This window comes from Desmodus rotundus, chromosome 3 (genome assembly GCF_022682495.2).
Source record: "Desmodus rotundus isolate HL8 chromosome 3, HLdesRot8A.1, whole genome shotgun sequence".
Classification (NCBI taxonomy): domain Eukaryota; kingdom Metazoa; phylum Chordata; class Mammalia; order Chiroptera; family Phyllostomidae; genus Desmodus; species Desmodus rotundus.
In genome coordinates, this window is record NC_071389.1 from 181,342,391 (window position 1) to 181,356,940 (window position 14,550).

At 46.2% G+C, this 14,550-nt stretch overlaps 1 protein-coding gene across 2 annotated transcripts in view; it reads left to right on the forward strand.

Annotated features, from left to right (window-relative positions):
* ANO2 (anoctamin 2) overlaps positions 1-14,550 on the forward strand; it is a 305,404-nt gene that overhangs the window by 245,739 nt on the left and 45,115 nt on the right. For both annotated transcript variants that reach the window (XM_045187067.3, XM_045187068.3), the window contains 3 exons: positions 8,705-8,816; positions 10,744-10,801; positions 10,972-11,072. In XM_045187067.3, the coding sequence (XP_045043002.2) occupies positions 8,705-8,816; positions 10,744-10,801; positions 10,972-11,072 (271 nt within the window). The remainder of the gene's footprint in view (positions 1-8,704; positions 8,817-10,743; positions 10,802-10,971; positions 11,073-14,550) is intronic.

The window sequence follows — 14,550 nt, forward strand, 5'->3', positions numbered from 1 at the left end:
CTCGTTGCTATGCAGCACTGCTCTTGGATGCGGGCTCTGTCCCATCTGACTGAAGAGGCTGGACCACTGCTGAGTTGGTTCCTCCATATGGCAGGTCCTGGGCTCTTTAAGAAGGGATGATCCTCTCCTTCAGAGTAAGCTCAGTTGAGGGTCCCTGCTTTCAGGGCACATCAGTACCTCTTCCCCCATCTCCGGGAGTCACCCATCACACAGACCCAGAACCAAGGACTCCCTTTTTTCCCTGGAAACACCCTAGGAGCATAGAGCTTATCTTCTTAAACTTTCAAAACACAGATCTCATGATACCGCATTTCCCTTCTCTTTGAGGGAAGTGACCCTCACCCTCCCAGGTGATGTCGAAGTGCTCAGCCCTGACCTTCTAAGAGGGCTCCGTTGAGAATTTTTTAGGTAACGTGCTCGCACCTCTCTCACTAGAGATAGGAAATGGTATACAGATTAATGTCTAATAGCATGCCTTGCCTTATGCTAATAATAAAAGCAAATGTTTGAGACCTTGCACTGTGCTTGGTGCTCCCCATGCTTTCTTTCACTCAGTCTTCACAGCAGATGTTTAAGGAAGGTGACATTTTAGGGATTAGGATGGGGAGGCTCAGCAAAGTAAGTCACCCTTGGGACACAGAGACAGAAAGGTCTTCTGGCTTCCATCCTAGGGTCTTCCTCTATTCCGTCCTAGCCTCGTCGATTGTACTATAGCACACAGGAGACCAGAAGCAGGAAGGACTTCGGAAATCACTAGTCCAACCTCTACACTGAGGCTGTGGCTTGCCTGAGGTTATGATTCCTCAGAGCTGGCCAGGCACTTTGAGGAATGATTCTCAATCATACAATGCTCCACCCCCACCCCCACCCCACCCCCTGGGGCATGACTCGGGAAAGGATAAAAGCACAGAAGTCCAAGGACTCAATATGTCCAACTTTGACCTCTTAGTTTTTCCTCCAAACTTGTTACTTTTCATCATTCTTCCCATCTTAGAAAATAGCACCACCAACCACTCAAATATTCCTTCAAAACCCAAGCATCATCCTGGATCTCTGTCTCTCTGTCTGTCAGTTTGTCTGTCTCTCTCTCTTCACCCCTAGAATCCATTCTGTTAAATATTGACTACTCCACCTTCAAACATATCCCAAAGCTGATCACTTTGTACAAGTTCATTCTGATATTGGTCATCTCTTAACCAGGACAACTATATCCTCTAATTGTCTCTCTACTTTCTTTCATTTCTGTCCCCTACCGCCTCATCTCCTACCACACATACGAAGTTCATTTTTTGGTGATCCTTTTAAAATTTAATATCAAAGACAATACTTTAAGGGATCATTTCTATAGTTTGTTAAAATTTAATATCACTATACCTCTCCCCCGCAGAAAACCCTGAGGTGACTTCTCATTGTGCTTCTGATGTATGTGAAGTCCTTCCTGTGGCCTGCAGAGCCCCATTAACCAGGCTCTGCCTTCCTCCCAGTCCTACTGCCTAATACTTTCTCCTCGCTCAGAATGCTCCAGGCACTTAGTCCTATGTAGTCCTTGTAGGTCTCTCCTACAGGGCCTTTGCCCTTGCTGCTGCCACTCTCCGGAGACCTCCCCAGCTCCTCCATGCTGAGAGGTCACCTCCTCAGAGGCCTTACCTGACCACGCTGACTAAAGCAGTCTTCCTGTCATCTTTCCTGTCCTTCTCATCTCCCTGCATGTTCCCTTCAGGCTCACTACCCTCTGAAATGGTCTTCTTTGTCTACCTCCCTCTTCTAGACTCTAAGCTCCGCATGGCAAGGAGCTCATTGGTTTGGCTCAGCACTGTTTCGCCGGTGCCCTATGCCTGGCATTTAATGGTCAGTATTTGTTGAATAAAAAAGGGCGATGATGGAAAAGGTGAAAACATTTCCTCTGGGTTGCCTTTCCCTGGGAAGGCATGAGGGATGGACTTACTCAGTCCCTGCTCACTAGGGGCTTGGTTTCCAGACCAGTGTATGTGTCTGTGGAGTGACCAGCTAGTGTCCTGCAAGTGTCTGGGGTCATGAACTGGGCACATTACTCTTCCTGCTCCTGTAATTGCCATGGGGAGAAAATCTCATCGGCATTTGTGACAATCAAATGGGGAATCTGTAAAGTGCCTGCACAGCACCTGGCATGCAGTGGGCACTGGATATAGGGTTTTCATGATGAAAACCCTATATCGTTCATAACAGAACTCTCCCTCCCCACCCCGCCCTCTCTCTCTCTGTCCCCCTCACTGCTCCCTCCCTCCCTCTCCCTGTCTTCCCCTCTCTCCCTATCCCTTCCCCTCTCCCTCTCCCAGTGCTTTCTTCCTATTTAGTATCCTTTTTCCTTAAAATGAGATGCTTCTGGGGTACCATCACCTTGGGCTAGGCTGCTAGACAGCACAGTAGGTCTCATATCCCTTTATCTGGGAGCAAGAGCCATCTTTCTGACTCTAAGGGAGGGATCCCTTGTGCTAAAAACAACTCCCTTGGGCTACAGGAGGATCTCAGGAACACCCATCCTTAATCTCCAGTTCTGGGGCTTTCAGCTCCCTTAGGCAATGCACTGTCTGCCTAATTACCCAGCTGGCTGGCTTCTCCTAGGGTGATTCCCTCCCCATGGCACAAACAAAGCAACAACATCACACAGGAGGCTGAGACACACACCCCTCCCCCCTCACACACCCACAATTGGAGAGAGAAGGCCAGATGGTTGGGCTGTTGGAAAACATTGCTGTTTGCAAAAGCTTGATCTGCCCTGGGGGAGAGGCAGGGTGAGGAGCAGACGCCTCTGCTTTCTGACTCAGCCACACAGGTTCAGGCCCTCCTTCTGCCTAGAGTAGCGCCAAGCCTTGGACTACTTAAAATACACACTTGGACATCTTCTCATTTTGTCTTGTTACTATCATTATATATCTACTGGTGGGGTTGTTGGGGACATCAGTTAGGAGGACCTGCTTTTCCAAAACTCAGATTCTGTAGCTGGCATCCCCTTGCTGGCCATTCTGCTTCCATGGGGTTAGAATGGTGCTCTGGAGACTTTCAGTTCATAGTTGGCCCCATGGGACTGACTCGGGCTTTCATACTAATTATTTTCCAAGGCAGTTTACAGCTGGGTCATTTGTAGTCATATTTTTTCATGACACAGTGCCCCAGAGGTTTCACACTTAAAAGAAAGGGGGGTAGGTAGTGGCTCTGCACAGGAATTCTATCTGATTATCTTTTCTGGTCCTAGACAGAGTCTGCCCCTGACGGAAATCTGTCTCTACAGACCAGAAGCAGGAGAAATCCTCAGGTGGTCTGTCAGCAACCTGGGGTGGCTTTCTGGGGGCCACGGGATATCAGGAGCATGTGAAGGATGGAGAGGGGCTGCCCTCTGCCTGCTCACACTCTCTCCACGCGGACTCTCTTTACAACCTTGTAGCAGTTGCAATCTAAAGGCACTGTATTTAGAGTCTTATGAAGCACAAGGCTCGGCCACTTTCTCAGGGGGCTCAGATTGAGACCACTTTTGAGGGTTGGGTCTTGTGAGGGAATCCGACTCAGTAGCCTGCGTGCAGATCACCCTCCCTACCCTGAAGACATCATCCCACCCCAAGTGGACTCTGCGAAAACCTGTTCCATTTCTTTAGTCATGCAGTCTCTGTCATAGGCAGGTGAGGTTCCTTATATGGGCTACTGAAAGATCCCCAAATCCAACTGGAGCTCCAGGGCTTTGACTTTCCCCCCTAACCCCCAATTTTCTCCCTCCCTTGGGGTGTTCCCCGAGGGCCTCCTTTCCCAGAAAAGCACAAGACATGGCCACAGAGCTTCTCTGAGGTGGGAGCACCCAGCTGATTTAGTGGCCTATCAAGTGGATTTGGATTGTTTATTGGAAATGCCCATTATTTATGGTGGCTCATGGCCCTAAAAGCAGAAGCAAAGGCTGTTTTAAAAATAAAACTAATAAATAATAACTTGGCTCATGATTTATCAGTATGGAGGAAGGGAGTCGTTCATTTCCAGTTAGAGCAAAGAGCTTTGAAAGAACCGGATTCTTTTTCCAGAGACCTTGGAGGAAATTCCTGTAGGATTGGGAGATCGAAGTACAAAGATTTCAAAGGAGATTAGAAAAGAAAATCAAAGACAGGTGCCTCTCCAGACCCTTCCTTAATCCCCCTATAGCCACATTTATAAGTTTTCCAAGTTTTCAGCTCCTCAGACATGATTCCTTATTTGGGGGTGATGTTGGTTTTAATTTTCTTATCCACAAAATATTTAAAAGTGAGAAACAAGATTGGAGATGAGATGCAATTAAGTTACTATTGTATTTGCTTCCGCGGGCACACTGGGCAGAGTCAAATTTCTATTGAAAAGTTTTCCTCCCTCCCTCCCTCCCTCCCTCCCTCCCTTCCTTCCTTCCTTCCTTCCTTCCTTCCTTCCTTCCTTCCTTCCTTCCTTCCTTCCTTCCTTCCCTTTCTCCTTCTACTCCTCCTTATTCCCCTCCTTTACCCTCTATCTCTGTCTCTATCCTCTGTCTGTCTCTCTTTTCTCTCTCTTCCCAATCTCTCCTTTTTAACTGAGCTATGACAGGGCATGATGGGCCATCTCTGTTCATGCCTCAGTGGGTGCCCATCTTGAAGTAGGACTCTGCCCATAGGCACATCACTCCCCCCAAAACAAACCCAGAATTCTTCAAGTACTGGTAAGGAAAGCAAGTGTTAATGAATCTTTACTGAAGATTCTATGGAGAGGCAAATGAAGGGATTATATGACAAATCACACAGTAGAAGTTAATGAAAATTTCCACTGGGCATCTCCAAAACTCCCATCCCCCAACCTGTCACTTACATTTCTTCTTTAGTGGCAACCCCCTCGTCTACTTCTCTGTCCTTCCCACTCCCATTTCACTGGCTCTAGGCTTTTCTGGGTCCTACATCTAACTCCAACACCCCCACCTGGTATCTCATGTAGGGAAAGGTAACTTTCTTTGACTGCCCCTCTTTCGTGTCTTCATATGCATTGCCCTGCTCACCAGACAGAGGTCCCTCCCTAGGATTAGCCCTCTCTAGAATGTGACTGGGAATTTTTAGTAAATGACAAAAATTTTTCACTGTTCCAAATGTTTTTCCCGTCATTCATCCATTCATTCAGCAAGTGTGCATAGTAGAGTACATCTGGCAACAGCTGTGACCATGCTCATTGTACGAAAGTCATCCAAACTGTCCATGGTGGGGTGGGGTGGGACAGGTTGGAGAAAGTGATAGGATTAACAGCCACATAGGAGCTCAGAGTTACAAGACCTTAAAATTAACGGTGACCTTAGAAATTGATGGCAAGCATTTCCTCCTGGGCCTGAGCTTTTAGTCAGGGAGAATAAGAATCAGGATGAAGATGTGGACATGAGTCTTAAGCCCAAGGAGGACTTGATAAGCATCAATCAACAGAGTGGTGCTGACCTCTTTCTTTTTGGGCAGGATTTGTAGCAGGGGGGTCAAAGGCCTGAGAGGTTAAAGATCAGAGGGGCTTTGCTAATGTATATAAACTAAAGAACTAACAGAAGTGGCAGTGTTAACTGTCAATGGTGAGTACAAATCTTCATCCAAATGCTTACTGGGTGAGTCAGTGCAGGGTTGGCTGGGACTCTTATCTCATGGGGCTGTGCTCGTGTCTGTCCAGGCATGGCAGGAAGGAGAGAACCCTAGAGCTGTCTATCATCTGAGGGCTATCAAGGTAGACTTGTCCAACTTCCTCTCCTGTAGAATTATGACAGTGTCTTCAGATTCCCTGGCAGGCCATGCAATTTTCAAACCTGCCTGGAGGACCTTAGGAAGCTTAGGAAGCTGTGGTTCTTCAGGGGTGGTGGGAACAGGGGCCTTGCTGATTCAAGTTTCCAAGCTACATGTTCACCATTTCCATGCTCAGCATTGGCTGGTAGAAAGTGATCGGAAGTCAACCTGGAAATGATGCGCGGATCCTCCAGGGGCTGGACAAATGCACTAACCCCTGGCCACAGACGGCCCAACTGTGCTGTTGACAGCAGGGCTGTTGGACACAGATGATGATGATGGTTTGTCGTTTAGTGTGGTCTACCCTGTGCCAAGCATTCCCATAGTGTCTTCAGGGCAACCTTGTGAAGCAGGATTTCCTTTTGATATAACTTCACTCCTCTAAGTACATTCTGCATTTGAACTCAAATATGTCTGATGCTAGAATCTGCAGCCATCTCTGTAGCCATACAAAACAAGCAAATAATCTCTCCCCTTACCTCACAGCTGAGCCAGAGATAGGGTGACGTGGTGCTCTGTTGGTGTGGCATGGCCTGCTGGGGCATCCAGGATTGTGCTCTCACATAAATGAACTGAAATGGGCATCAGGATGAAGGCGAATTTGGAGAGGACATTGGTTTTCAGTGTTGCTGGGTTTACAGGAGTGACACCATGTTTCTCAGGGCTCAGGGGCACTAAGACAGGTGAGAACTCTCATTTCCCTAGGCCCTTTCAGCCTTAGGGAGAAGTCAACTCATGATAGCACTATGGGATCTCCAAAATTTCCCATTCCTGAGTCCCCTCTTGGGCCATGGGTCTTCAGGGGCTTATGTCTTCCTGTGACAGTCTCCTTAGCAGAGGCTCATGCTTGGACCACTGCTGATGCTGTTGGGTGTCACCTTCTAATATGCAAGGTAATATTCTAGGATTGCAAATAAGTGAGGGGTTCACTGTGCTGTGTGAAAAAGTAGACATGGAAACGCAGCATTCTTTTCCCAAGGATCCCCTGCTATGATGAGAGGGGAGATGATACCTTGTTGCTCACAGAGTAAATATGGAAGGGAATTGGCAGTTTGCAAAAGGCTTTCAACAGAGACCTTGCTAAATGCAGCTCTTTGAAGGAAGTGATAAAGTCTTCATTCATCCTGACATGGTGCCTGGCACGCAGCTGGTGTTCAATGAATGTGAACTGAACAGTGATAAGTATTTTTTAGGTGCATCATGTCAGGCTGTGGGTGAAGGGTAGGGAGGTGAAAGAGGATGTGTGATGTAAACATTAATCAATCAAGGTTCCTGATTTCAAAGTGTAAGGTAGTAAAAACTGTCTTTGGGGACAGGCAGATCTGTGTTCTGCCTAAGCTCAGTCCACGCACAGGAGAAGCTGGAGGTGCCAGGGAGTCAAATCCAGCAGTAACCTTCAACCAGTGAGGGACTCACTCCTGCCTGCTCATCCTTCAGTATAATGATTCTTCATTGTGCTTCGCACAGTCTCATAGAAGGTCCATAGTGGAACTGAGTCCCAGTTGTCTTAACCTGTTCATGGACATGTCTATATTGTCTTCCCTCCCTTCACTTTCTCAACACCCTACACCCTCACCGAGCTTCCTGGGGCACCTCCCAAATAAACTACTTACTCTCAAATCCTTGACTTAGAGGGCAATCCAAACTAAGACACAGACAATCAATGAAAGCTACTATTACTGTGATGTTTCACAGGGCGTGCATGTAGGTAATTAACACAGAGAAATATGAAATGCTATAGAAGAAAGCGGAGGATGATTGCTGCCAGCTGAAGGCATCTGGAAGGCTTTGGGAAGGAGATTATGTATGACATTTGATCTGGATGTTAAAATGGTAAGGATTTGTATATGAGATGGGTCACAGAAGGGCACTGCAGGGAGAACAGGGTCTTGGGTCCACTTTTATAATTTTTTGTATGATTCCTACAGAAGCCATGTGTGAGTCAGGTGGTCAGATAAGACAGGTGGGCCGATACTGTGGTCTCATCTGGACACAGAACTCCCTTGGCCACACGGCCCTTGCACTCGGGTCCTGTGCTCAGCACACTTTCAGGGTAACGCATCAGTGCGCATGACACAGGGTTAGCACTTTCCTTTTGCCCCTGAAGTGTGGCCCTGTAATCTCTTTTCTTTGCCAAGCTATATGTCCTGGTCTGTGGAGACCGCACTACGTACCCTGAACAGTTGCCCACTGGGGCATCCTATGGGTCTCGAGTCTTCTGAAGGCACTGAGGAGGTTTCTGCTCAGTGTGCCTCAGGTCCTCTGGGAACATCAGCTGTTTCCTCTATTTGGACCTGATAGAACACACTGGCAATATGACCCCCGATTTTGAGACATGAGCCGTAGGCTGTTTGTTTCACTTCTTTTATCTGATGACCCTTCATCATTTGAGTGGGTGAACTCGAGATGTCTCAGCCTATCCAGAGGACATACAGCTGAGGGTTTTCTTGCTAAAAATGAAGGTGGAGAAAAAGAGAAACAATGCCATTTGCTCAAGATAAATCTTTGCTACCTCTTTACTCTAGGTCAGTGTTTAATAAGCCTTTTTTTAAAAAAAAAATCAGGGACTTTTGTTCAAGTAAAATTTTAATTATAGAGGTAAAAGCTGAATTCCCTTGGTGAGTCAAGGTGGTAGGAGGAAGCTCTGCTTGCCCAGACCCCTCTTGGAGGAGCACAGTGTGAACCCATTGCTTGAGTGGGTAAGAGGAGGGAAGTGGAAGGAGAAGGGTGATAATCTTCTGTTCTCTGGGCCTCTTTTTTAGCCTGATATTACCTGGCAAACCACTTGGGACCTCCCAGATGAACTCAGTTCTAATATGCCAGAGAGCTGAATCTCTTGGTTTCTACTCGGAAGGAGAGACAGTGGCTCATGTCACAGGGTCAATACTAGGAGAGGTGAGAGATATCTTAGTCTTATCAGCTTTGCTCTTCTCTTTCAGAGGTTCCAAAAACAGAACAGACTTTTGAAGAACGCCTGATACTGAAAGCTTTCTTGCTAAAGTTCGTCAATGCCTACTCTCCCATCTTCTATGTGGCCTTTTTCAAGGGGAGGTGAGTGTATTGGTGTCATATATGGAAGAGAAGTTGCTCACTAAGTCTGGGTCCTCCAGTGGGGTCAGCCTGTCCCCATTGTCAGTTCACATCCTCAGCCCCATTCCCCGATCCCACCCTCACCTGGCTCTTCAGGAAGCAGTGGCATTTACACTAAACCAGTTTGTGTTAACATCTGCAGATTCTGACAAATAGGGAAACTCTGCAGGGGTTTGGCTCTGGGCCTTGAAGAGTGAGTCTTAGAAGAATTCGTGTCTCCCAGCTTTGAGGATATGTCAGAAGAGGATTTCATGTCTAGCTAGGGGCTCTTAGGTTTTGCAATGCAATTCTGATGTTCTCAGGACATGTCATCTTCCTGGCACATTGATGTGCACCCCCATCTGGAAGCTCATCCAAGCTTCAGGGCCTTACTGAGTTTTTACTGAGGTTTCAGTATGTAGGTTTGATTGATTGAGTCACTGACCATGTGATTGAACTTAATCTCCAGTCCCTTTGTCCTCCCTTGAGGTCAGGCCGCTATTACCTGGCTCAAAGCCCCAACCCTCGAATCCCAAGGTTGGCCTTTCTGGCGTGGTCTCCTTCATCCTGAGTGATCTCATTAGCATTAACTGAGGTATAGTCCCAAGGGCCCACCAAGAATAATAAAGACATTCCTATCAGGAAATTCCAATGATTTAGAGGCTCCTTCCAGGAACCAGCAACAAAGGCCAGTCAAATTCTTCATTATATAATAGGTCTGGGTGTAAAATCACTTTTGATGAATATTTTTGTGGTCAGATCAATTGGCTCCCTAAAGGAGATTTCCCAGTAAGCATCAGCTGTATCAGGAACGCCTCCCTAGAGCTAATTGCTTATCAGACATTGGTAGCAAGAACTGTCATCATCCACACTTGATAATTCCTTACAAATGTGTTTATAGCCCAAACCACAACCCCTTCCCCGGACCTCTGTTCTTGACTGTTTCTCTGTTATAGAAGCAGAGAAACTGTTCATATTAATGAGTATATTCTTCAAGGGTATTTTCCATCTAGATTTACTATGAATAACAAATGGCATACATATGATCTTCTAAGTGAAAATAAATAGGCTTCTGACTTTCGATAAACTTGTGGTATATTGAAAGAGTAGTTTTGGCAGCAGAACAGCATAATTTGCAAACAGTGCTGTAATCAGAGGTATAAACATGAACCAAGACAAGGGGACGTCACAGAGAAGCAAAGGTGTAAGCTGAGTCTTAAATAGATGAGTAGGATTTTAACAGGTGGGCCCCGGAGTGGCATTTCAAATAAGTAGGATTCTTCTGATGACCTGTCTAGATCCATGATTGGCTTTTACCTCTGTGTGTCCCTCACCTGTCCAGTCCTCTTATTCCCCAATAAAAATGAGGTTACTTTGAAGAGGAATGAGGCAGGCTTCTTCCATTCCTTTAAATGCTTTCCAGTCAGAAGTCTAGATTTTCCTTTTCTGTTCCCAGGAATCTCCCCTTACAACTTTAGTCCGTTTCACCCTCCATTTCCTGGGAAATCGGAAACGCTCATTGAGGAGTTGCAATCAGAACTCAGTTCTTAAAACTAGTTGAGAGAAGAAGAGGCACACACAGTACACTTACAGATAATCCAAACTTTGCTGTGATTAGGCTCCGAAGTCACCACACACACACACACACACACACACACACACACACACTCCCTCTGTGGGACCTTCCCAGCCCCACACTAGCCTCACCTCCTACCCCTTGGAGGTGAGCCCTAGGTGCTATAGATCATTGTTAGCTGATAAAAGGGTAAAAACTGTCCCTGGGTGATTTATCTCCTGCCTTGGCCAGCACTTTCAAGGACTTCCCAGCGGCTATTCTGCTGAAGGCATGCCCTCGAGCAGCCCCGCCTTTCTCTCTCCCTCTAATTCTTCCCACACTTCTCAATTTCAGGTTTGTGGGCAGACCTGGAAGCTATGTGTATGTGTTCAACAATTACCGCATGGAAGAGGTAAGTGTAGTTAACCACTGGTGTTTCCTGCCTGGCTAGGGGTTTGTAGGGGCACCCACCTCACCCCCAACCCCATCCTTTTCCCCTTTGCACCATGGCCGGAATGCCTGCCTTTACTTCTCTGGGCTCACTTGGTCTAACCTCTCCTTCCTTTGTCTTTTCCTCTGCAGTGTGCTCCCGGGGGCTGCCTCATGGAGCTCTGCATTCAGCTCAGCATCATCATGTTGGGGAAGCAGTTGATCCAGAACAACATCTTTGAGATCGGAGTCCCGTATGTAATGAACGCTTCTCATCTCTCTGCTCGCTGCCAGGGCCTAGCTCAGCAGGATTTTCATGGCCTCTCCTTTTCTCAGATAGCTTGGCAATTTAGTCCTTTGTCTGTTTGCCAATAAGGCAGGGCTCCTCCCTTAAGCCTGGTGTGCCAATCTGATTTGGGATGTTTGAGGCTCATGAAGATTAAGCACTTCATTAACTATACATAACTAGTAAGTGGCAGAGCTAGGAATCAGGTATCTTTGACCTCAACGTGTCTAATATTTTCTATGCTATCTGTTCTCCCAGTGAACAAGTAAAAGAGATTTCCATTGGGTGGATAGGTAAATATGAAAGTTTGAAACATAATGTAACTGTTTAGGAAAATCTCTAAGGAAGTGTGGAATATATGATTTTAGGAGGAGAAGGATGGATACTCAGCTGGTGAAACACAGAATAGACTTTCACACAGATTGTCTCTCCCCTCCAGGGTGGGTTCATACAAATTTTATAGAATTAGGTTTTACATTGAAGTAGTGATGAAAATAAGCACTGACTCACAGACAAAGACCTAAAGAAAAGAGTATGCAGCAAATGAAAACCTACCTTCGGGTCAAAGAAAACGTAACCTGCTCTGCCTTTCAGTCCTATTGCCTTATGGTGTTAAAGAAGAATCTGTTTCAGGGGATATTTTCAGGCAGCCCGGCATCAGAGAGCCAGAGATTACTGGGGTAGTACTTACAGGCTGGGCCAATTCTGTTTAGGAGAACAGGATGGACAATTTGACTCAGGCCTGGAGTTCTTTGCAAACCCCTTGTGAGACTAACCATTCTGGGATGCGATCGTCGGGCCCCACAGGGTTAATTGAAGATACTGCCACACACTGTCTTTCTATTAGCAGTTGACTCTGCACATTGTATTAGTGGTTCTGAGAAATGCTGCTATAAGGAAGCTTGTTTGATCTCTTCCTTTCCAACTTTTTGCTCATGTTATTGACCACCTTAGTTGTGGACATTGGGATACACCCTGGCTAGTTCATGAAGAAAAGGAATTTAAGAACAATAAGTGGCTAACGGAATATTCTTTAAGGGCCAGAGAGCCAGGCTCTGAGCTACATAACCAGGAATAACAATGTCTAAAATGCAGGAGGGCTTGCAGGGAATGGCACTGCCTTTGGTTCTTGGCTCACATCACTCAGATAGTAAAAGATGAGAATTGTATACCAAAGAGTCTCACCCACAAACACTGCAAGTTAACTAGCTGTCTTCATCAGGTTGGGCTGCTGTAACAAAATAACACAGACTGGGTGGCATAAACAACACACATGTATTTCTCATGGTTCTGGCATCTGTGAAGTCCAAGATCAAGGTGCCAGCAGATCTGATTCTTGATGAGGGCCCACATCCTGGCTTGCAGGTGGCAGCCATCTCGCTGTATGCTCACGTGACCTCTTCTTGGGGTGCATGTGGAGAGAGTGGGAGCTCTGGTGTCTCCTCTTCTTATAAGGGCACTAATCCCATCGTGGGGGCTCCAACATCCTCATCTAAACCAATTATCTGCCACAGGCTCTACCTCCTACCACCATCATATTGAGAGTTAAGACTTCAACCTATGGATTTTGGAGGAGTTATAACCATTCAATCTATAACAACAGCCTGTCTGGTTTTTTTTTTTTTCTTTCAACCTACACACAAGATTTATATGCAATCGACTTAAAAAAATTTAAAAATACATATGTGAAATAGCCCTTGTCTTCTCAGAGCTTATCTTTTAAGTTTGGGGGGTCAACACAGATAGTGTGTGACATGATGCTCTCTGTGTGGTGCAAACTCAGAATTCATACTAAGTAAAGGTGGGGGCCTGGGAGCAAGCAGTCAAAGAAGGCTTCCCAAGCTGAGGGGTTTTCCGAGCTGTGTCTGTTTCTTGAAAAAAGGCTGCCACCATCATATGTAATAAGATGGCATGCAATTATTATGTTTAAAGAAATAATTTCTCTTGGGTGTGGATATCTTGTTTAAACAAACAACAGGTTGACTCAGCCTTATCAAAATCACCTCCTGACCCAGGTGGTGCTACCGATGGAGAAAAGTAAGTCTTACGGAGATGGCAGCTCCCTGGTCAAAGTCCTGGGGCATGTCAGGGTCATGGCAAGAGCTCAGAATCTCGCAGTCTGTTGCAAGTTTGCTGAGTCCTGGGTTGCTTGGGCCAAATGGAACCATCAGAGGATGTATGATCCGCCAGCTCTCTCTATGGAAAACTACACCAGAGAGCCCTGCTTCCATGGGGGCTGTAACTGTCTGAAAGGTCTCCAGACCATTGGTCTTCCTCTGAAATACACTTAGAGAGCTAAAGTTATAATGGAGAAAATGTAATTTATCGGGAAAGAAACCCTTCTTTAGTGAGAGCTCTATTTCAAGGGATGAGAATCTTCAACAATTCCCTCTTAACATGTTGCCATCCCAGTCCTCAAAACAGATCTCAGCATTGGCCACCATTAATTAGGCTGAATGCTCAGGATGGTTTTCTGTCCCCACACTGGGACAACCTCAGGTGGCCCTTGGGCACATGCTTCTCTTGGAGGAGGTTTGTTGAAAGCATTGGTCTGGGTGTCTTGTTCCATCTCTCTGCTTAGGGGAGCCTCTACTCATCAGTCAGAAAATCATCAGTCTTGAGAATCTGAACCCTCCGAAGCTGGGCCTTGTCACTCAGTGACAGGCGTCAGGTAAAGCTGGTGAAACGCATGGTTGCTGTGCTCTAGTTTACCTTCTCAGAGAGACCACGGCTGTTATGGACAAACACCCAGAAAATACACAGACTTAAAAAAGAGCTACCAACGCCACCTCTAGCCCCTGTGACACTATGAAACCAGCCCCTCCACCACTGCTATAGTGGAAAGTCTACATTGTCCCTCAATGTCTGCAGAAGACACCTGCCCTTCCAAGTACATTGTTGTTCAGCTCAGGATGGAATAGTTTGTAGCTTGTGGGCATCGGATGCCCATTTTTTCATTTCTGGACATCTGTACCATATAGCTCTTTCACTCTGGACCCAGAAGCCTAAGAGAGGCCAAGAACTCAGGCATATGTTGGGACAGGGTGTTGGCATGTTCCCCACCCATCAACTCCATCAGCTCCATAACAGATGAAGCTAACACACGGCTATTTGCCTTGGAGGCTAAACTTTCTGGTTTATGCCTGGTGTGTGGTTAACACGCCACAGTAATAATTGATGGTAATTGCATAGTAACTCATACAGCTATAGGCAAGTCACTACTCTCAGTCTCACTCTCCTCAACTTGTGACAAGAATGATGGCATTATAACCATCTCCAAGGTGCTCTCATTTCAGCTCGGACATTCTGTGAACCTCTCCTCTGGTCAATAAAACCAGTCACTGCTGATTCCAAACACAAGTGTCTGTTTCAAAGTATTTTTCCTCATTCCAGTTTCTAGTCTTCTAAAGGACACACACAACATATTTATGAAGTTAAATTTAAGG